The sequence below is a fragment of the Pseudochaenichthys georgianus genome, chromosome 17 (assembly GCF_902827115.2).
Source record: "Pseudochaenichthys georgianus chromosome 17, fPseGeo1.2, whole genome shotgun sequence".
NCBI lineage: Eukaryota > Metazoa > Chordata > Actinopteri > Perciformes > Channichthyidae > Pseudochaenichthys > Pseudochaenichthys georgianus.
Genome location: NC_047519.1, coordinates 21327819 through 21349471, shown reverse-complemented (window position 1 = coordinate 21349471; position 21653 = coordinate 21327819). Strand labels below are relative to the sequence as shown.

General features: G+C 41.5%; 1 protein-coding gene across 1 annotated transcript in view; it reads left to right on the top strand.

The window, feature by feature from the left end:
- The window catches only part of LOC117462981 (potassium/sodium hyperpolarization-activated cyclic nucleotide-gated channel 2-like), a 35476-nt gene that overhangs the window by 5411 nt on the left and 8412 nt on the right, over window positions 1–21653 (top strand). Inside the window, exons 3-4 of the mRNA XM_034105373.1 lie at window positions 1162–1323; window positions 10927–11145. Coding sequence (XP_033961264.1) covers window positions 1162–1323; window positions 10927–11145 — 381 coding nt within the window. The remainder of the gene's footprint in view (window positions 1–1161; window positions 1324–10926; window positions 11146–21653) is intronic.

Sequence of the window (21653 nt, the reverse complement as noted above, 5' to 3'; positions counted from 1 at the left end):
TCGTTTATTTTGAAATCAAAGAATCTCAGCCCTTAGCTTCTTTTAGTTCCTGTAACAGTATGAGCTGTCCGTGGTGCTGAACATCACCATTAGCCAGCACAACAGGACCATGTGCATCACAGTTCCTCTCATCCAACCTGTGGATGAGAGGACAAATGACCGTAGTTGGTCAGTTGTGGATTGATATCAACTGACAGAGAAAACCCCATAAAGGTTAAAGTGACATTTAGAAAGATCAGCACATGTGATTCATGTCCAGTCTCATCCCTCATCCCTCCCATCACAGAGCATCACTTATCTCTCTGCTACACCAAGTAACACATGACCCATTTAACAGACCTTCTTACAGTGAAAAGTTTGCCATTTCTTCCGATCTTGACCTAATAACGATTAGCATGCAGACGTAAAGCACCAACAACGGGAGGTTCGTCCGTCAGTCAGGTGATAGATGATTGGCCTAAGTGTCTGTCCAGTGACTCACTATGATTGATGTGTGAGACGACATAGGCTCACAGTTGTTAAGGATCATGATGGTCCCTGTCCATCACTCTGTGTGAATGTGTGTATGTGAGCGGGTTGGCATGCCTGTCTGTGTTGTTGGTGTATCAGTGTGCCTGCGGGATTGCGTGAGTGTGTCGTGTGTGTGACTGGACTCTGTGTGCATGTCTGAGCCTCTGATTGATGTCGTGTGTCTCTGTGTAACAAATGCTCCTGCTGCGTTTGATGTGGGACTGAAGTGAACTTGTCTCCGCTGCTCATTAATCTAATTTGGTATAATCCAGGAGCTTAGTGGGAAGCCATTGACAAAGTTGAAAAATGAACGCCATATTCCATGAGTTCATGAAGATGCTTTTTGGTAGGGACTGTATCTATTTAAATATGTATTAATTAAATTATTATAACTGTCACAAAACCTTATATCCACTTGGGATTGATAAAGTAGTTTGAAAAGTTCCACAAAGTAAAAAAGATCCAAGGAACTTTCCAAAGCAAAGTTCGCACTTGTAGCTGCTCTGCAGGAGTTGTTGAACCGGCTCTATTTTTAACACCATATAATAGCTTTTCAACCTTTGCCGGAAGAATTCCATGGCTCTTCCTTTTTTTCTATCTCCACATGTCTCAGCACAATGTAACCCCCACTTCCTGTCTTGTTGTCTACAGATCTTCCACATGACCTATGACCTGGCTAGTGCGGTGATGCGGATCTTTAACCTGATTGGTATGATGCTGCTGTTGTGTCACTGGGACGGCTGCCTACAGTTCTTGGTCCCCATGCTGCAGGACTTCCCCTCAGACTGCTGGGTGTCCCTCAACAAGATGGAGGTATGTAATGGGGAACCGTGTCTGCGCATACCAAGTTGCACATATCCCCCCCAGAACTGGATCAGCATCTTTTATTCTGCGTTGATTGGCAAAGAGCTAACGTTGGTCACAGAATATTGATTGAAGTTGATCAGGAAATATAGTCTGAACGTCAATCAATATCTTTGGACCATGATAAACTCTTTCTCTTGGAGGAAAGCCTCAAATCTCTGAGTGAACTTTTGCACCAGAAAAAAGTTGTTTTATTTCCCTTTCAACTCCTTTCCTGGCACAAAAATAAATCTGTTGCGTTGTTAAGCATCTTGTACTATTGGAGGCATTTGGGTCATACTCAAAGATGGACATTTAATAATTTGAAACAAAACTAAGAGTCTACAGCCACACAAAGCAGCTCTTTGGAGAGCACAGTGGTGGTTTGAGCTAAATGCTAACAGCATCATGCTCGTAATGCTAATGCTAATATACTGATGTTAATCTGCTATAATGTCTTCGACGTCCTCTGTCTTAGTTTGGTGTGTTAGCTTCTAACTTGATCGATTTAGCACTACACCTCATTAGGGCAGCCTTCTTGGGTATATTCAAACATATTGGACAAATTAAATTGAGACATGAATATAGTGCAACATGAAAAGCCAGGAGAACATCAAAGTCTTATATCGATAGGAGATTGGTGATTAGAGTTCATATATCAAAGGCTTCATCCTCAGGGGAGCAACACAGTCTGAACAAAATGTCCTTGCCACTTAAGCAACAGTAGTTAAGATATAGTATTTATACATTATTATTCAGTGTGAACCAAGGTTGTGGACCCACATTTACACCCCTAGTGTCATGCTGCTGTCTAAAGTGAAGGGTCCTCTATCAGTGGTTCTCAAATGGGGGTACACGGACCCCTAGGGGTACGTTGGAGTACTGCAGGGGGTACGTGAGATTTATTTTTATGTTAATGAAAAAAAATGTAAGGAAGTTTGAGCAGTGTGGGTTTTATATTAACAGAGTTACACATATTTCAAAACGCGAAGTGTAATAACTGTAGTGGCCTTCCTGTCACTGAGAATAACAAAGATCCTCAGTGAAGCACAAGCGCATGTTTCTCACTACATTGTAAGTACAACTTATTAAAAAGATCAGTTCAATGCAACTAATGTCGTCTTAGTGCAGGGGTTCTCAAAGTGCGGCCCGCGGGCCAATGGCGGCCCTCGGAAATGTTTCTGGCGGCCCGCGATAGTTAATGTGACACGCTGAAATGCATGCGTTATATTTTAATCCTCCATGGTTGTATCTAGTAAGAATTAGAATGGAATTTAAGAATGGTAAAACTGCGCCCCCTGGGTTGTCATTCCTAAACTATGAATGACAGCTTGTGGAAAGTTTGCTAGACTACTGGTTGCATGGCAACTAGGCATCTCGCGAGTTGCGGTAATTGGTTAGTACAATAAAGAAAGGATTTGTTTTGGAATTATTTTGTGTTCCGTTTTTTCTTGGGCGGCCCTCAATCCAATATTGGGTATCTAAATTGGCCCTCACTCATCAAAACTTTGAGAACCCCTGTCTTAGTGTTATTGCATGATGTTAAAATTGGTTTGCCATACATTTAGTGATGGATTGTAAACATTTGAAATGTAGCATTTAAGTGTTTCTCAGTTACAAGGTTGTTGTTTTAATAAATCAGACACCGATGGTGCAGCGCTGTGCCGTACCTCTTTATATAGGCATTTCTTCCCCAACAAATTGTTTTTGTGCTGATCAGGGGGTACATGGCTGCATTTTTTTTTCAAAGGGGGTACATTATTGAAAAAAGTTTGAGAATCACTGCTCTGGCAATAGTGTAATTATTCACTATTCAGGGAGCTATTATTATCCTAGTTATTGTTGCAATTTGCAATTACTGATTCAGGAGGAAAATACAGCATTACTTTCCAACAACTCAAGAAAATGACTCATATCCATGCCCTCTGCAGCCGATCTGAAAATAATGAGAAAGCTGTGAAAAATAAACCAGAGATTTAAGCACCTCTGGATCCCTCCGTGGCTCCTCTTCAACATGGTGGGCTGATGACAGGAAAGATAAAAGAGGAAAACGGAGGGATGGGGGATATGGCCCGGCAGCTGGTCTCTTTGTTGCCATGTCTCTCTCCGAGAGATAAAAGCTTCTTGTTTATAGGTCCTGTCTGTGAGCCCAGCCGTTCACTTGGTGAGGGGAGACCACACTAACCCAGACATGAGGCACAGGTCCAAATGGGGTTTTACAAAGATTGGGTCCCGCTTCTTTACATTCATCCAGCCTGCCACAACAACTTTATTTCCTGGATGGCAGCAGTGGCTGTTGTTTTTTTATTGCTTTACAAAAGTAATTACTGTTTGAACAAGTTAATGTGGGGAGGAGGATGAATGTCCCCCCTCTCATGTCTGTCAAAGGCCTTTTGCTTTAGGTGTCAGACACAGACACACTGCCATGTTTATGGTACTATTATGTAGAGCTGGACAGTATTGACAAAACCATATATTATACAATTGATTCAGGATCTCAGCATCAATAATAATAATAATAATAATAATAAAATGTTGGGTTTGATGAATGGTGCTTTCATGGGATATTTAATCAAAATTAACTGATGGGGAAATATAATATATAAACATGAACTATAAGAAGGCAGAACAGGAGGAGGCATCTGCTATTTATATAATTCAGCCAACATTACTTTTGTGTTATCTTTAAAATAATAAAACATACATTTCAACTTGTGTACTATAATTTAACAATACTCAGCATGCAGACGTTAAGAGATTTTATCCACAGCAGGTGTGTCCACTCTCCCCGAGGCTGACTCTTAACAATGTCCAAACCAGTCTTTGATGTAAAACATCCACTGGCTGCCCTCTGCTGAAATACACCCACAAAACAACTCTGAATGCAAAGCACAAACTGACTCATACATCAATGTTTTTTCATTTCAAAGAAAAAGGTAATACTAGCAACATTCTTTCCTCAGTCAATCCACAACAAATGATAATAATAATAATGATTGATAATCTCTCAAATAGTTTCAGCCTATTTCCAAAAATGTCTTTGCTCCACCTTTACATTCAAATACACATCTGCACTGTAAAAGTTTGACTGTAAAATTACAGTAAATTACTGGCTACTAGTTGCATGAATTTCACAGTAATTGACTGTGAATATTTCACAGTAATTTACTGTAGATATTTTACAGTAAATTAGAATAAAAGTACAACTAAATACTGTGACTTTACAGTTGCCATGCCCATGGAATTACTGTGATATAGCAGTACAGAGATGTGATATTATGGTACCTTGCTGTACATAAATTACAGTAATTACCTGTATTTTCACACTATTACTGTAGAAGTAATGCAACACAGTAGCCAGTAATTTACTGTAAATATAAAAATGTAAATAATACGATAATATATTGTAAATCTGACTAGTCCACTGGGATTTTACCATAACTACACAATTCAATCAGCTCAATCAACAAAGAAAATGCCCATTTTAACTTTGTATTACTCCATTGAAGTGCAAAGTACATTTCACAGTGTCTTGGACATGTTGTTACGGCCCCAACCTCTACTCCGCGTAGTGGCTGGTGCTGAGACCCGCAACATGAAAGAATACACGCAATAACCGGTACTTGGTTACGAGCATTTATTGATAATCAGCCGTTTGCTCACACAAGCGAAACGGGAAACAAAAAGAGGTCTGGAGGACTGGCCAAAAGGAACAAACAGAAGGAGGGAACCCGAGCCAGCCACACCACGGGCCGTAGGACCCAGAACTTCCCCCCCCTAACCAAAAATCAATTATAAACCCTATGGGAAACAAAATAAAGCCACGAAAACTGGACTACCAGGTCCTCCAGGCTAAACATAAAGACACCTGCAAAAATATGGCCTACAGCTCAAAATGGCAAAGAGGTATTCTAAGGAGAGTGTCTCCCGGCGTTAGGACAGGCGAGACATCCTTCTCCTCCAGCTTCTCTTTATATACACACGGCTGAGTGGAATTTGGAACACCTGGGCAGAGGCGGAGCCAGGGGAAGACCAGGTGCACCTGGGCAGAGGCGGAGCCAGGGGCAGACCAGGGTTGCGTTCCGATAATCCAAAAATCAGCTCCTAAATTCTAACCCTATCTCCTATTCCTTGACCTCCGAGTGAAACGTCACGGGGTTAAGGGATAGTGGATAGGAGAATTCAAAAGGACTTAGGAGAAGAGACTGCGGTACTTTAGAGAATCCGAATGCACTTTCACTTTCAAATTCAAAATTACAGTATTATATTGTGAACATTACAGGTAAAGACTGTAAAGTGGTAAAAGAGTAATTTATTGTAAAATATTACAACTAAATATTGTGAAATCATGGTAATATTTTACAGTGTGGTTTTGGTAGGTTGGTCAGACAAAATAATCCAATTTAAGATGCATCTTTTGTGTATTGATACATGAATCAAGACATTAAACTTAGGCTATGTTGGATATAAAATATGCAGCTTTGATCTTAAACTATTAATGGTATTTTATTTCACTTGTAAGAATTACATATTCAGTGCTGACTTATCACAACCTAAACTCCACGACTACTTAATTGATCTGCTTTAAACTAACATGTCTCACCAGAAGACAACCTTGTGCAGTGTGCAGAGTTTGAAGTCCTGGATGATGGAGTTTGGGGCCGACAGGAAACTGCTTTCTTTCTCTGTACACTCAAAGACAGCCCGTCTCCAGAGAGCCCTCACTCTGAGGCGAAGGGGCCGCTCTGGCATGGTACAGGCAGCCTACAGCCACCTGAGACCGCCCTCCTATTGAGTGGCTGACAACTTGTAACATTAGCCATTGTGTTGCAGCAGGCCATCCATCACGCCTCGCACCCTACAGTGGCTCTGGTGGTGAGGGACCCAGAGGCAGGACCCATGGAGGCGTTGAGGACACTGTGTAACTCTGGATGACATCCTCCAACCAGTAATTGGGTTCAGCCGAACTTGTAATACCTCAGGGAGCAAAGGTTGTTTTTGCAGTGCACCCATTCATTTCATTTAGATTATATTTAGCATTAGCTTAACGCAGCTTTGTCAGCTATATAGTTCATCTCTAGTGCAGTTTGGTAGCAGAGCCTCACTGCATCATTGAAGACGACTGTATAATAATACTGGCAGCAGTGCTAACTTACAGACACAGGGTGTATATTTTCAACCCTGTAATTACAACTGTGTGTGTGTACCCATCCCTCACTGTATCCACATCACAGAGCAGTTTTATTATCCCTCACTGCCATCAGCGGGAGGGGGCTTTGCATTACAGTGGTCTGCTACCTCGAAGAAGATAAGCTGGTAATTGCTACATATGTGTTAAATCACTTTATTTACTTACTGCACCTACTTTAACCAAACAGTATTACAGGTCTGCTGCTGGACGGTGCAAATTGGATTACTCACTCAGCCTGTAACAGCATATGCACATGAAAAGTGAAAGCTGTTGTCTAACCTCAGTAATAGGCGGTGTTTGTTTTCTGGGTGAGGAGAGAAAAGGATGTGATTATCTCAGTCCCAGAGGAACTCAGGTGTTTCCATTGTGCTGAAGCCAAGCAATGCTACGATATCACACTCAAGAAGAAGTAAAGTCACTGTAATTAAACATATTTTAAACAAAGGGTATTGTATAGAGAACTACTCAATAAAATGCTGCTTCGAAGACAGGTAAATACATTTGGCATTCTGACTGAGATCATTTCATTTAGAAACTAAACCATCTCGACTTAATTGAGACTATAAAAGTCATCATCAAATCTTAGTGAGAAATCTTCTTTAAAGATTGCTTTAAGATCTTAAATGCAAACTCAATTGTTCATAATTTGCACACTGTCAGCTTAAAAGTGATTATAGACTTGAAAAAACATATATGGAACATATTCTACACATAAAGGTTATTTCAGTCATGGTCATAATCGTTTTCTGTTGCTCTACAGGAGCTTTGTAAAGTAAAAAGAAAACTCTAAATGCCACACATCTGGGCTTAGAATAACATATTCCTGAAAGCCTGTGTTAGAAACTGGGGTCGTGGAGTTTGAAAAGACGAGGGCATTTACGGATAATTTAAGCTTTTAAGTTGCATTATACAACAACATATTCTATATGTTCTTTGAACTTGCTATTAGAAGCTAAAAGTCGACATCAGATGCAAATGATTCATTTTTGCGTCTAACAGTCAGCCCAATTTGACTGGAGTTCCCCTTCAGAAATATAATTAATAATGTAAGTGTCTCTGTCACTGGAGGAGAGTACTTGTAAAAGGTTTGTTTAACTTGGGAATGCTGAACACGTTCATCTACACATGCAGGTATTAAAGCAGTACAACAGCTACAATACTGGAGGTAGGGGGAAACAGCTAGTCTGGGAGTGCACTAAGTAAGAAAACAGGTTTAGATGTTTTCTGTTTAATCCATAGACAAACAGAAATGTAAAAACAAGTTATGATTTGACGTGCCAATTATAGCCAGGCAAGCTGTCTCCCTTTGCTTCCAGTCCTGCTAAGCTAAGCAAGCTGACTAACTCCGGCTCCATACTTATCGCACAGACGTGTGGTATCGGTCCTATTATGTCGGCAACAAAGCTAATTAGTTTAACTATAAACAATGTGAATTAGGGTTTCATTGAATGAAACACAACCACACAAACCAGGCAACCATCACACAGGGTTCATGTTGATAGATCGAATACTGTGAGTGCCACTTTCCGCTTGGCCTTGAAATGTAATATCAAATGCACTGCCCCCCCCGCACACACACACACACACACACACACACACACACACACACACACACACACACACACACACACACACACACACACACACACACACACACACACACACACACACACACACACACACACACACACACACACACACACACACACACACACACACACACACACACACACACACACACACTCAGTGAGTCCGAGAGAGAGACAGAGAGAGCAGGAGACGGAGCAGACTGTACAATAAACTCAGATAAGCCATTGTAAACGTAACCTGGTGTGTGTGCGCGCGCACGTGTGTGTGTGTGTGACAGGGCCAGAGAAGAAGCTTTGTTACATGTGTGTAGATTATCTTTTGATATTTGTCCAGTTTGTCGGCAGTCGGACACACATAGAGGTCGGTCATTCAGTCTGATGTGACTTCAGTTTCCATTATCTGCCTCTTCCCTGTCTCTGTCATTTCTTCCCCCCCCCCCCCTCTGCACCTATCAGTCCGGCACATGGCCTCCGTCCCGCAGCCAGCGAGGTGTGACCTGATGAGAGTGGTAATCAAAAGTGTTTATGTGCCCTTTTGGTCAATGTCGGTGTGTTGGTCCCCCACTTTGGTGCGGACGGAAATACCAGATGGATTCCTGTAAATGGATAGTTCCCCAAATGTTTTAAGTGATGCTCTAGCGGCAACATGAGATTAACATTTGTGGTTTGTTTTTGACGACCATTGGGAGGATGTCCTTAAACTAAAATGAGTAACATACTTAATGCATAACTGTAACAAAGGGTGTTTTCTCTTTATATCTCTTCTACACAGGTCTGATGCTCCTCACTCACACAACTCTGCCACGCTTATATCTTAACACTTTGATTATCATGTTCATGTTTAATGAACCTCTTCGACACATGCGAACAAATACCTTTACTCTGTCATCACCTTGTGTACAAATATTAAATCTAATATATTTAATATTTCATGTTGTTTTCTGACGAGCATTACATTCTCAAAGAGCTGCTATTAACTCAAAGTCAGCACACACTCTGTATTTTCACTTCTGGAAGTATATATATAACATCTGCTCACTCTGTTTGGCAGGTCAAATATATTTTTGAGTTCATCTGTATGTGGGATAAGAGGCCTGCCGCACAGTAAGATCACAGAGGCAAACACAAAAAGGCCTTTTTAGGACACTGGAGATTGAATTTGAAACCATTTGCGTTATGAGCCGACTTCAAACCCACTATCTGCAGCTAATGGAGACGGTGATTACCAACAAAGCAACGGATAGTTCCCAAACTGAAGTCCCTGGGGAGGCCTGTAGAGACTTATAAGGATATGCAGTCTCTCTCTGCCTTTATCTTGCCTGTGCTATTTTGGAATCAAAGTGCTCATCATTCATCTATTATTCAACCTGTTTCACTCCACCGTTTCTCTCTCTGTTTTCACATACACCATTTAGCCTCAGCCCACTTGGTGGAGCTGTATTTATTTTTGGAGTCAGTTGTTTCTTTCTTCTTGTGACGTAGAGGTGCTTCGTTCCCTGTGTCTGTCCCTTTAACTTCATCAAACAGACACAAGACAAGATGTTGTATTGTTAATCTACTTTATCGTTTTGCTCTTTAGAGTTTCTAATGATTCATTTTATTATTAATCAATCTTTATTTAGCTTTTATTGATTTTTTCTTCGTGGCAATTTCCCAGACCCCAAGGTTTAAATACCCTGAAGAATTAGCCATTTAAAATGATATATGCACTTTTCTCAACTCATGAAAAGTTTTTGCAGATACATGACTTTAACAGAATGATTGGCTGATTGAGTTTTTTGGAATGAGCCAGGAAAGGAAAGTGTGTTTTATAATGTGATGGCGCATACAATATTGGACTGCTAATGCAAATCCATAAGTTAGAGAGGATATCGTTTATTGCCTTTGCTGAAGAATAATTGTCCTCTCTGTAGCCTGCTAGAGGAGTGTGTGTAGACAATGTTGTTGAGCTCTGAGAGGTTTTTGAAGGAGGCTGTTTTTAACCTCCTTTTTTAAGCTGCTTTAATATTACAGTTTCATTATAAAAGATTCTTGTTCCCCTGGTAGAATGAATTCAATAAGGCAAAAAAAAAAACTGGGCTTCAACCCCGGCTTTTGGTTTTTCTTTTAATTAATTGGCATCAGAAGTCTGTTCAGGTTGAGGTCACCACAGTCACCGCTGAGAGCTAATGAAAGAAAAAAGAGAGACAAAGGAAGCTGCTGGACAAAGGTATCAGATCAATGGAGCTTGTTCGGATCGCTCATTCCCCCCCCGTCTCTTTCTTTGTGAAGAAGGGAGGTTTGGCCAAAATCTGTACAGTGGAAAAACACAGAGCCACTATTTACATCTAGAAAAGTGTTGATTCAATGTTTTCAGAGTGTTCGGACAACATGACCAATGCCCCTGATGTTTCTGTGACTCTCGACCTGAGGCTTTCCCCTTCATTATTCTCACCACAAGCTGCCCGGTGGCGGCTGCCTGGAGTAGATTCCAACTCTCACAGCTCTGAGAGGGCATACTTAATGACCTCTCATTATCATTCCTCTCTGAGGAAATAATTTCCGAACCGACTCTACTTTACTGATTAGGCCTCGAAGGATTCCCCTGATGTCGTTTTTACTTCCTCCCTCTTTCTTTCTAATGCTTCTCTGTCCCTGGGGTTTTCGTTTGAATAAGAGTTATTCCACGACCCTGCTGTCCCTAACTTTTTTCTGGCGGCCTACTCTGCCACCGCTCTCCCCCAAAACAAGCCTTTTTATGTTACATTGATGTCTTTAATTGTTTGCTTATCAACCTTTTCTCTCTCTCCACAGAATGATACCTGGTCAGAGCTGTATTCCTTCGCTGTGTTCAAGGCAATGAGCCACATGCTGTGCATCGGTTATGGCCGGCAGGCCCCGGAGAGTCTCTCAGATATCTGGCTCACCATGCTGAGTATGATTGTAGGAGCTACTTGCTATGCTGTTTTCATTGGCCATGCAACAGCTCTTATCCAGTCCCTGGACTCCTCCAGGCGGCAGTACCAGGAAAAGGTGAGCAGCTTCATTAAATCACCTCCGTCCGTCTCATGTTCTCACATGTTTCCTATTACCCGCTTAACCTCCAGTGTTACACTTTTATTTCTTATCAAAGGAAAAGTTTGACATGTTGAGAATTATTTGATTTCTAGCTGAGACCTAGATAAGAGAATTGGTGCCATTCATTAAAAATGAAGCTTTGGTCACCAGAAGGCTAACTTAGCTTAGCGTGAAGACTGGAGACAGGGCCCAGCACCTTTGAAAGGTTCTTCAATTGAACTAGAGGGAATAACTAACACCAGTGTGATTTTGGTGAGTGATGACCATCCTGGCAAAAGGTACAGAGGGGATGCCAAATCCGGCAGCCAAAACACCAGCGCTGCCAGATTATGAAGCACTTTTTTCATTTTTCGTCTATCTTCAGATGAAATAAAATACCGATCTGATTTTCTTGAAACTTAGTTGGGGGGTTTTGCATCCGCCATAGAAGAACCCATTCAATTGTAAAGGGGTCCAAATCAAAGGGGAAGACACACACCTTTTTCTTTTTTGGTTAACAATGCAAGATAGGGTATGGAGTGCTCTGATATTTAAGGTCTTTTGAGAGTTGCAAGAATGAAAAAAATATCATTATATTTTGAACATACCTGGTTAAATGCAAGAGGTTTAGAATATGAGGTTGAAGTTATATCTTATTAACGATGACCTTCACAAGCCTAGAAGGTGAATATCTCACATAGTTAAGAACTGATGTGTTGTTGCAGCCTCACCTTACCTTAAAGGTCCCATGTCATGCTTTTCCGGTTATTACCCGTCCCCTTGTGTGTTATGAAGCTTTTTATGCATGTAAACGGTCTGCAGAGTCACAAACCCTCAAAGTACACCCTGTAGCGAGTAAAGCTCTAACACAGAAAAGACCAGTCTATGCTGCCCCAGAACGCCTCGTTGGAGATTTCTGTTTTTCCATTGTTTTCTTCCTGGGTACAGTGACGTGCCCATACCCAAATGAACCCATTTGTCCAAATGGACCAATCCGTGGAGCCGTTACGTTACGTCCGTGGATTGGTCGAAATGGGCCAATCCGCGGACTTCCTCACACACACACTCAATCTTTTCTCAGCTGCAACTCCACCGATTTCTCCTCCCTGAGACGGCGGGACGTGGCGAGGCTGTAAGTCGATGTGTGAGCACACACACAAACTCCCAGCCAGGCTGCGGGTGTGTGTGTGTGTGTGTTCGGGCTGGGTTTTGCTGTGTCTCGCTGTCTCGCAGACGGCCACTGGGCTCACAGGGAGGGGGGGGGGCAGGAGCTCCAACAAGCCGTTTAGGACAGAGAGTGAATACACATACTATACAGAGATGCTGTATGAGAAACCAATGCGATTTTGGAAAATTGCACAATATAAATCTGTTTTAGTATACCTCAACAATGGAATTGTGATCAGTAGAAATGGCCATGACATGGGACCTTTAAAGGTAATTTTACAGGTATATTTGTGAATAGAAGATCACTGGTAGCAGGTAAGTAATGATGCTGATACGTTAAGTTTGGGTATCTGTCTCGGGGTGGAAAAGTTGAATCACTTTCAACCACATGTTGCTGCGCAGCAGGAGTTTTGTACTGATGACCGACTGGTTGGTCAGTTCCTCTGTTGTCGATAAAAAAATAATCTCAGGTGATCAAAACCAAGGTACTGCTATTTTTGTCCGTTTCTCCTTCTGTGTTTTTGTCTATCTGATTTAACTCTGTTAAACGTTTGCCGCATGTTAAAATAAATGTATCCTATGGTAGACTTATCTATTAATTTATTTAAAATGCAGGGACATTAGTGGAAAGATTTTGCAGATGTATTGTGGAGGGCCAGCACAGTGCAGCATCAGGTGACTTTCCTTTGGGTTATGACCTCTATCAGATACTGTTGAACCACTAATGTGTATTGTTAGTTAGCTGGTCTTTGTGTTTGCCTATTGGTCATCTTTTGAACCAGGATGGGATTGGAGCAGTGCTGCAGCAGTGTCCTTTGGTGTAGCGGCACAGCCTCCCTGTTTCCAAGCAGAGTCTCGCTGGCCGGGGAGCAGGGGGAGTGTTACTGGCTTTCAGCAGCCAATCAGAGGCTGCGGGTGTGTTCGGCCAGGTAGAGCCACGTCGCCAGGGGCTGGGCGTTTGTGTGTGGAGGGGGAGTCTGATGTGTGAGAGAGAACGAGACATAGGGAGAGAGTGTGTGTGTGATATGATGTCCCCTTGGACAGCAGTAGAATTGATGAGGCAGCAGACCTGTGTGTCCTGCCAATGTCATCCTGAAGGTGACGTAAGCAACCATGGCTGCCTCTCTTTCGGTCTCTCTCCATCTTCCTTCTTCCTGACCACTCACTCACTGGTACCTGCACTCTGTATCAACCGGTATGCATCTTCGACCATCCCTCTCTGCATTATCTCTCCCTTCTTTTCTTCCGCTCAACCTTTTTTAAATATCTCCACCTGCTTTCTGCTCTCCCTCTTATCTGTATCCCTCCTCTCTCTGCTCTCTCTTTCTCCACCCCCCCTCCCTTTATCCTCTCTGGTGGTGGTGTCCTTGAGAGGTGCAGTGCTACTGCTAACTGTCTGCTACAGGGAGCAAAGGGAGGGGGGGAGGGGAAACCTGTGGGAGATGGCAGGGCCTTGTTGTCGACACAAGTCCTGGTGCACTGCGAGATTTTTGAACACTGTCGACATCTCGTCGTTTAGTGTTATGTCTGCGTTTCGTCGCTGGAAGGAACTTCCCATGGGGTTTTTTCATGCATGCGGCTGGCCACTTGGGTATAAATCATTTCCAATAACTGCTTTAGAAAACAACAAATCGGCAAGTTGAGAGCTTACTGTTGCTCTTTCCTGTGTGTCCTGGATGATGGGGGTTAAAAGGCCTGAGAGAAATCCATAGCGTGTGGTCTGTGAGAAATGGTTGCCCCCACAGTAAATGACAGTAAATGAGCATCCTGTGCAAGAAAGCCAATAATCTGGTTTTAAATACAGTTACATTTTCACTACAAGCACTAGGTCTCATGTCTGAGAGCTGTGATGAGTTGTATAAGTGTGTATAATCCACACACGTCCTGTAATTGTATTCAGTTTGAGGATAATTTAAGAAGTAAGAAACATAAATGCTTTTACATAAGGATATTAGTTTATAATGCTGTCTGGTCTGTTCGGATTAATTTATACTTCTAATGCACCCTCAACCCAAAGAAAATAGTTTTGGATCTGCTGAAGGTAGGAAAGTGCATTACCCCAGAACCTTCTTTCTGACCAGTTGTCGGATTTTCTATTTCACTTCCTGCTCTGTGAGGATTAGCATTTCAGCAGAAGATGTGTTTATTTAAATAAATAAAGAAACTTGCAAAGTGCCAGCCATGCCGGGGAGGATGATGCCGATGCTGCCGGGTGAATTTGCCATGCCTCCGGATAGGACTGTGAGTGACATTTTTATCATTTGGAGAGTGTTAGCAAAACAAGTCTGCTGGCAGTCTGTTAGAGCCCCAGTGAGGATCGAGCTAGCATTTCAGCCCGGCAGTAATGTCAGACTCACAATGCATGCTGGTTATATTTAGGCAGAATTTGGCTTGGTGGCTTTTCAGAGACCTTTTTGTTATTTATGTAACAGTGAACACTAACATTATCAGGTTTTATGTAACATGGTGTGATGTCACTAGATAATGCAGCATTACAAGCCCTTCACACTTCATGGTGTAAGCACACACACACACACGCACGCACGAGCGCGCGCGCACACACACACACACACACACACACACACACACACACACACACACACACACACACACACACACACACACACACACACAGTGTTTTCACTTCATTAGCCATTAGCCTTTTCACAAGATAAAAAAACACTAGTTTTATCAGCTAATTGCATTATATTGGTTTTAATATTGGATTTTCTTTTGAGATGCAACACCCAAGGTTAGTGTTTCTGCAGGCGGGCGGCTATTTTGTTAGCAGTATGTTGACACTTCTTTAGTTCTTTTCCCCAAGTGTCACTGTCAATGTCAACTCGGAGGCTGACTTTTAGACACGGTTACTTGTACTTATGGTGTAAGAATGTGAGAATGTCCCTTAAATTGTCATTGATACCTGTTTGGTCTAATAAGCCAGAATACATTGGAAGTCCGATGTAGGTGTGCACTGTGCAGGGAGTTTCTCAGTCACTTGATCCATGTTTGCCCCCTGTTTATTTATTTCTGGGATGTATATATAACTGAAATCACACAGTGGTTGCTGTGACATCACTTCCAGCTATCAAGGAAGTGTAAACATACCCTTTTAAAGTCGTATTTGCATACATTCCTCCCCTTTACATCAAACAGTATGCCTTAAGATATGCAGCAGACAGTAGACTAGTTATATAATGCTGCACAGATACACCTTGTGCATCAATAATCATGCCTTAGTGGCTTCACAGGGGTTTCACATTGAATCAGCGCTCCTCTCTTGTAGTCGTAGAGAGACTAATCTTAGTAAGGAAGACAGAGGACAGACATTAGTCTGAGCTCTCTGCCATGATGTGGCACAATACTGTGTACAAGATTGTTTTCTACCTGCTCCCCCTCCTCCTCCGCTCCCTCTGCGTGCCGCTGCCACCATCAACAACAGTGATATGTCTTCTTTAAGCCAGATTGCATGTCACTGATCGCTCCAATTATCCACAACCAGCCTGACTTTGCAGAGATTGTGGCCAAAGAAATTCCTCCGCCAACGTCTACAACAAAAAATAGCCCCCCCAGTCCCGGCTCATGTTATTTACTAGTAGAAAGTGTGTCTGATGAACAAAGCCTTATCAGTCAGTCTACTTTAGTCGTCCCTGCCTTTAACTGAATTATAGGAATATCAGAGTTTCTTCAGAAGCCTCATTTCATTTAATACGACTTTATACTATGTGAGACCCCACAGTGTGTTGTTCCTCTCTGTGTACACATCTCCCAATTTAAGAAGAACAAGGCAAGCTCTGACTTACCACTATCTGATGTTCTTCTCTTTGGTAAATGTGCTGTATAATATAATGAGCCGATATAGCAGGGAATTAAGTGAAAGAATTATACATCCACATGGCCGTTTGGGATGAACCTAGAATTAGAATTTCCAATGGGAAGAGGTTGTAGGAAAGGAAATAGGAGGATGGGAAGAGTAAGGAAGCTAAACAAAAAAGAAAGAAAAATAAGAAAATACAAAGGATAGGAAACAGAACTAAACATAAGGAAAGATAAGAAACAGAAAGGAGAAGATAGGAAAGGAAACTAAAAAAGGAAAGGAAGGTAAATGAAATGAATTAAAATTGATGATGGGAAAGGACAGGAAATAAGGCAAAAGGAAAGGAACTTTAACAAAAGGAAATATGGAGAATGAGTGGGATATCATTAAAAGATGGAAGCTCATGGGTAAGTACTTAATGGGCTTATAAGTAGAAATATATAATCAGTCAATGAGAAACTCTCCATACATTTCCCCAAAGGTTCCCATAAGCAGCATTTTAGATGACAAAATGTCAGTGGAGCGTTTATGCCGCATACATTGTCATCAATGTGAAACAGAAAATAGATGTCATTTCCTCTCTCCTTTGGGTGCTCGTCAGCTCCCTGCAGGTGCTGTGACGCCCTCTCTCCTCTGTGACACTGGAGGGTTTTCAGGTTGGCTTGGTGATGATCGATACGCCGCACTGTGTCATTGCTCTTAAAGTCAAGTCATTAAATGCCTCCATCCAAGATCAACCAGATAGGCTTTTGCTGCCTCATTAATTCAGACATGGCCGAGTCACAGTCCAACCACAGCTGCTCGGCGGCTGCATCTCTGCGGGGAGTGTGAGGTTTTCCCTCGCTGCCAGACCGCCCCAACACCTACACTTTGTTCACAATCAGCACTTCCACCTTATGAAAGCCTCAGCAGCTGCAGTGTTAGCTTTGGCACGTCGGGTAAGGAGTTGTGACACTGGGTCATTTCTTCAGGCCGCTCTCCATCTGCAGATGTCAGGAAGCAGAGTCACTCATGCAGGTGAGACGTGTGTTGTGTAACTCCATCATGGAGCTGTGCAGCTGCCCCCCCCCCTCTGCCCGGGAGACTTTAGCTTGATTGCTGAATAATTCAAATGTTCGTTTTATCTATGTTTATGTTCTATGGCAGAAGGAAGCAGCGTGGGAGAAACACGCTTAGCTTCTTCCTGGCAGACTGACAATACACTCTAAAAACAAACCACTTACTTAATAATTGGTAGCATAAACACAAGTTTTGAAGTTGATTACTCCAAAGATTAAGTTGCTCCAACTTGTTTTACCGTATGATTTAAAAGGAATTTTAAGTTGTGTGTACTTAATTACCCTCATTGTGAACACACGTTTTTTAGTTGACAACCATTTATAAATGAAGTTGCTCCAAATATATTGTATTCAATATTTTTTTTCTTAGCTTTTTCATGTTTTTGCCTTTAAAGAAAGAAATTAATTGATTCCACAACAAAAATATTAGGCAATTCACTTTTAATTTTGAACTGCAGTTGTTTATCTCAACACCTGATGTTTCAATCAGGAGAGAATTCATTTTGTTTGAACATTTATTGACACATGCCATATGATAAGGTGCATGAACACCTGAAATCACAGCTGACTGCAGGAGAGAGGAGAACCATTTTATAGTTTGGCTGCAGCACGGTGATTGGCTGCTGGAGAATGAGGTGAAATGTAATAGGTTAAAGAGAACGCCTGTGATGAGCTGATTATATGCAGCTGCGGAGTGAATGTATATACACCCAGTCTTCCTGAAAGAACTTGCGCTGAGCTTCATTTCAATCTTGAAAAAAAAGATAAATAACACAAATTTAAATTGCCCCACAAATAATAAATAAACACATTAGCCATATTACCATGGAAAATGGGGACACAGCAAATAAATGCTGCCATCACATCGAAGTTAGAGGCCTTTGCATATTTAAAACCAGTGCCAAATATGTCAAATCAAACAAACTCTCAATGGCCACCAATCTGCAGATCACACACATCCATTTGACAAAAGATGTATCAAAGATGTTTACACTGCCGACAGTCATTATTTCAAACAGTATGAACACATTTAACGCAGAATGCTTGCTCAGTCATTTGTTTCCCTCGACCACGGTGGCTGCCATCGTATGGTTAGATCCTGGGGTGGACCGGTCACTGATGAAGGCGATATTCATGTCCTTTTGAAGCACATTAAATAATAGGTTAGCGCATAAGAGATAATGAATTAGGCAATTGCATACTTTTTAAACTGTCACTCTTAGCGAATTCAGAGCCATTATTACCAGCTGCTAAAGCAACGCTGCTATTGTGTTCACCTATTGAGTCTGCATGTGTGTGTCGTCATGGCAATGTGGTCCTAAAGACACACAGAGGTGCTTTTGAGTACTTTGCTTAGTGTTTCAATGCATGTGAACAGATTTTGTCAATCACAACCTTGCAAGTTTTAGTGTATCTTCTCATCTTTTTAGCAGGTTCCATACAATATGTGAACTGGTTAAGTGAAGAGCAGAAGCCACTTTTCAAATGTTACACAATCCTTTGCATGCCATTGCTGTCAACACCTATCCATGCTGAACGTTGCTAAGATATTATTGATTGGGGTGTGGCCAAAAGTGCAATATGCTTCAAAATGTAGCTGACAGAGAGCAGTGCTTTTGTCCTGTGTTTTTACACTGGGCCCGTGGATTTTATTTTACTTCAAGATTTTTAATTACGTCGCTAAACTCCTTGAAAAGGTCCTCTTCCTTTTCTCACGACAAGGCAGCGGATGGCTATAGTTCTCTGCGTACTTCAATTGTATTGTGCTATTTTTGAGAAAGGAAAAAAAGAGAAATGACCTAAATGAATATATTCTGAACGGGAGACTGCCAACAACTTGCATTTCAATGACAACTCTAAATAACGATCCTACCACAAGAAGCATCCTTGATCTGCTTCACGAGATTCATTTTGAATAAAAAGCAACATCACAATAGTAACCAAAGTATTTTTACTCTCACAGTAGCCTCTACTACTTTGTATCCTCTCACAGAACTATTCACAGTTCAAAGGCTGCTGAGTTTGCCTATACAGTGCAACTACAAGGCTATCTACTGTATTTGAAAGACAAAAGATGACACTCACCTTAAAATGTCCTTTGTATATTTCTATTTGTCTTAACTGTGGGAACTTGTCCAGGCATGTTAAGTGGGAGTGGACTTGAAATCCTTAACTCAAGGTGTAGAACAATTAAGTTATCAAGCCAATTGCATTACTTACTACAACTTGAATTTAGTTTTAAGTCAATTAACACAGAAATCAGAGTTTAAATTACACACAATATTAAGTTGATGTAATTACCAACATTATTACGTCAACACAACTTATAAATTAATGTTTTCAACTTAAAATGTTTATCTAAATCAATTAACTCACATTTTTATCTTGCAACCATGCATTTAATTAAGTGGAGGTGAAAGGTCGCCTGAATTCGTTTTTAGAGTGTACTTTTGTTTCCTCGCATTGTGGGGTCACTGCATACCGACCCCCCCTCTGCAGGAACAGCATGTAGTAGCTTCAAACCTACATACAGTTCAGAAAGTATTTGTTCTGTAATCTAGCACATTGGATTTGAAATAGAATATAGACACCCAGTCTTTATGCATTTACCACCTACTGTTAAATATTGGAGAAGCCAGCGTTAGAGCTTTTACAGTAATAATTGTAACTTGGATACAACTCATCTTAAGCTGATTGGAACTTGGTCATACAACAAGTGTTGGACAATATGAAAAGTCAGGAGATCTCCAAAGTTATCACAGATATAAGAATCATCCTGAACTGTAAATGTTTAAAGACCTTGGTGTTGATGGTGTTAGCAGTTTGTGTTCACTGTTAACATCCATAGCCAGTGTGCAATGTTGGACTTGCATCCTTTTATATTCCCCCAAAATGACAGGATAATATGACTGAACAAACTTCACTCCAGACGGGTATGTGTTTCCGTGCTGAAAACCACACTGAGTTTTTAAAAAGCTCCAGAAATTAGCAAGAACTGAGGAGTACACACTTGGCAGCGGAGGATGCCAAGTGTGTCTGCCGATATCTTCAGGTCATACAGTTCAGCCAGCCATTGACAGTAAAGGATTTTCAGCCAAATATGAAATATGAAGTCCTGATTCACATCTATGTTAACTTGTTACTTTCAGTCTCTCTAAATGGAATGGCTGTACATAAATAACACGTTAGCACTCCTACGCGGTTAATCTGATATGGATGTTATCACGCTCAAAGTCAAACTGAATCGGCACTTTTAACCCAGATGTAGTGTTTCATATTACATAAAACAGTGATACAAAATGTAATACTTTCCTGACTGCACTGTAAAAACTGTAACATTCTCAGTTGTGGAATATAAGTATATTTAGCCAAATACTGAAGTAGAATCAATTCAAAATTCTGCAGTTGTGATCATTTAGTTGCTGTTGCTAATAGGACCCTAATTATATGAAATGATAAAGACAAGGACAGGTCTGTTTAGTTTTTATTTATTTCTGTAAAGACAATATCAGCTGTTATTACGTATAGTTAGGTGCTTTTTAGCTGTGTAGTGGAGCAGTGTACTGCTGTCATGAAAGATGGAATTGAATTGCTTTGTGCTACAGGATTCTTCTGTGTACACGAGTATTCAGTTATGAACCACTCAAAATCTTTGTTATCCAAATATGTCTCTCTTTTGGAAACAGAGAGCCAGTCTGTGCAAGCAAGGCATGCATCTGAGTCTGTAGAGGATTCAGAGCTCTCGTGGGTGAGCAGGTGGACCTCACAGTTTTCCTCGGGGGATCGGACGGGACAGCTGATGCAGCATCACCAGAAGTGAACCTGGGACCCTGCAGTTGTGGGGCGTTCTCACTACTCTAAAACAAACCTGTTGAACACATTGTCAGGAGATGCCAGCTGTCTCACAGCACGTGCCTGCCTGCGGTGCATTCACTGCATTCACTGCACTCTCAAAATGGTGTCAATGTTTTGTTACATTATAGGTGCAGGATGAAGCGGTGTCTCTTGTGCACCATTCCACTTGAGCTTGGTTGAAATGCGCACAGTCTGATTACAAGGAAACATATTTTTTCTGTTCAAAGTTAACTGTCAGTTCTGTTCATCGCCGCATCCATCACTCCCCTCTCCACAGGAAAAGCTGTACAGCTTTTGGTTTCTAAGTCTCTCTGGATGGATTGTGATTAGCATATCTCAAAAATAGGAGCTGATTGTTTGTGTTGCCTTGTTGGACCCCTTCAATTTTGATTGATCTGACATTGATCAGCTTCTAGGTAGCATTGATTAAAGTGCAAGTGTGCACATTTCAGTTGACAGCTGAAGGGCAAGTGCTTGTTTTGTTTTCTGTTGTTTGTTTTGTGTTTGTTGACCCACTGGAAGACATATGGGTAAACTGCTGTTGCATTATCCCCGGAGAGATCCCTTGTTGATTTTCCTTGGTAAGC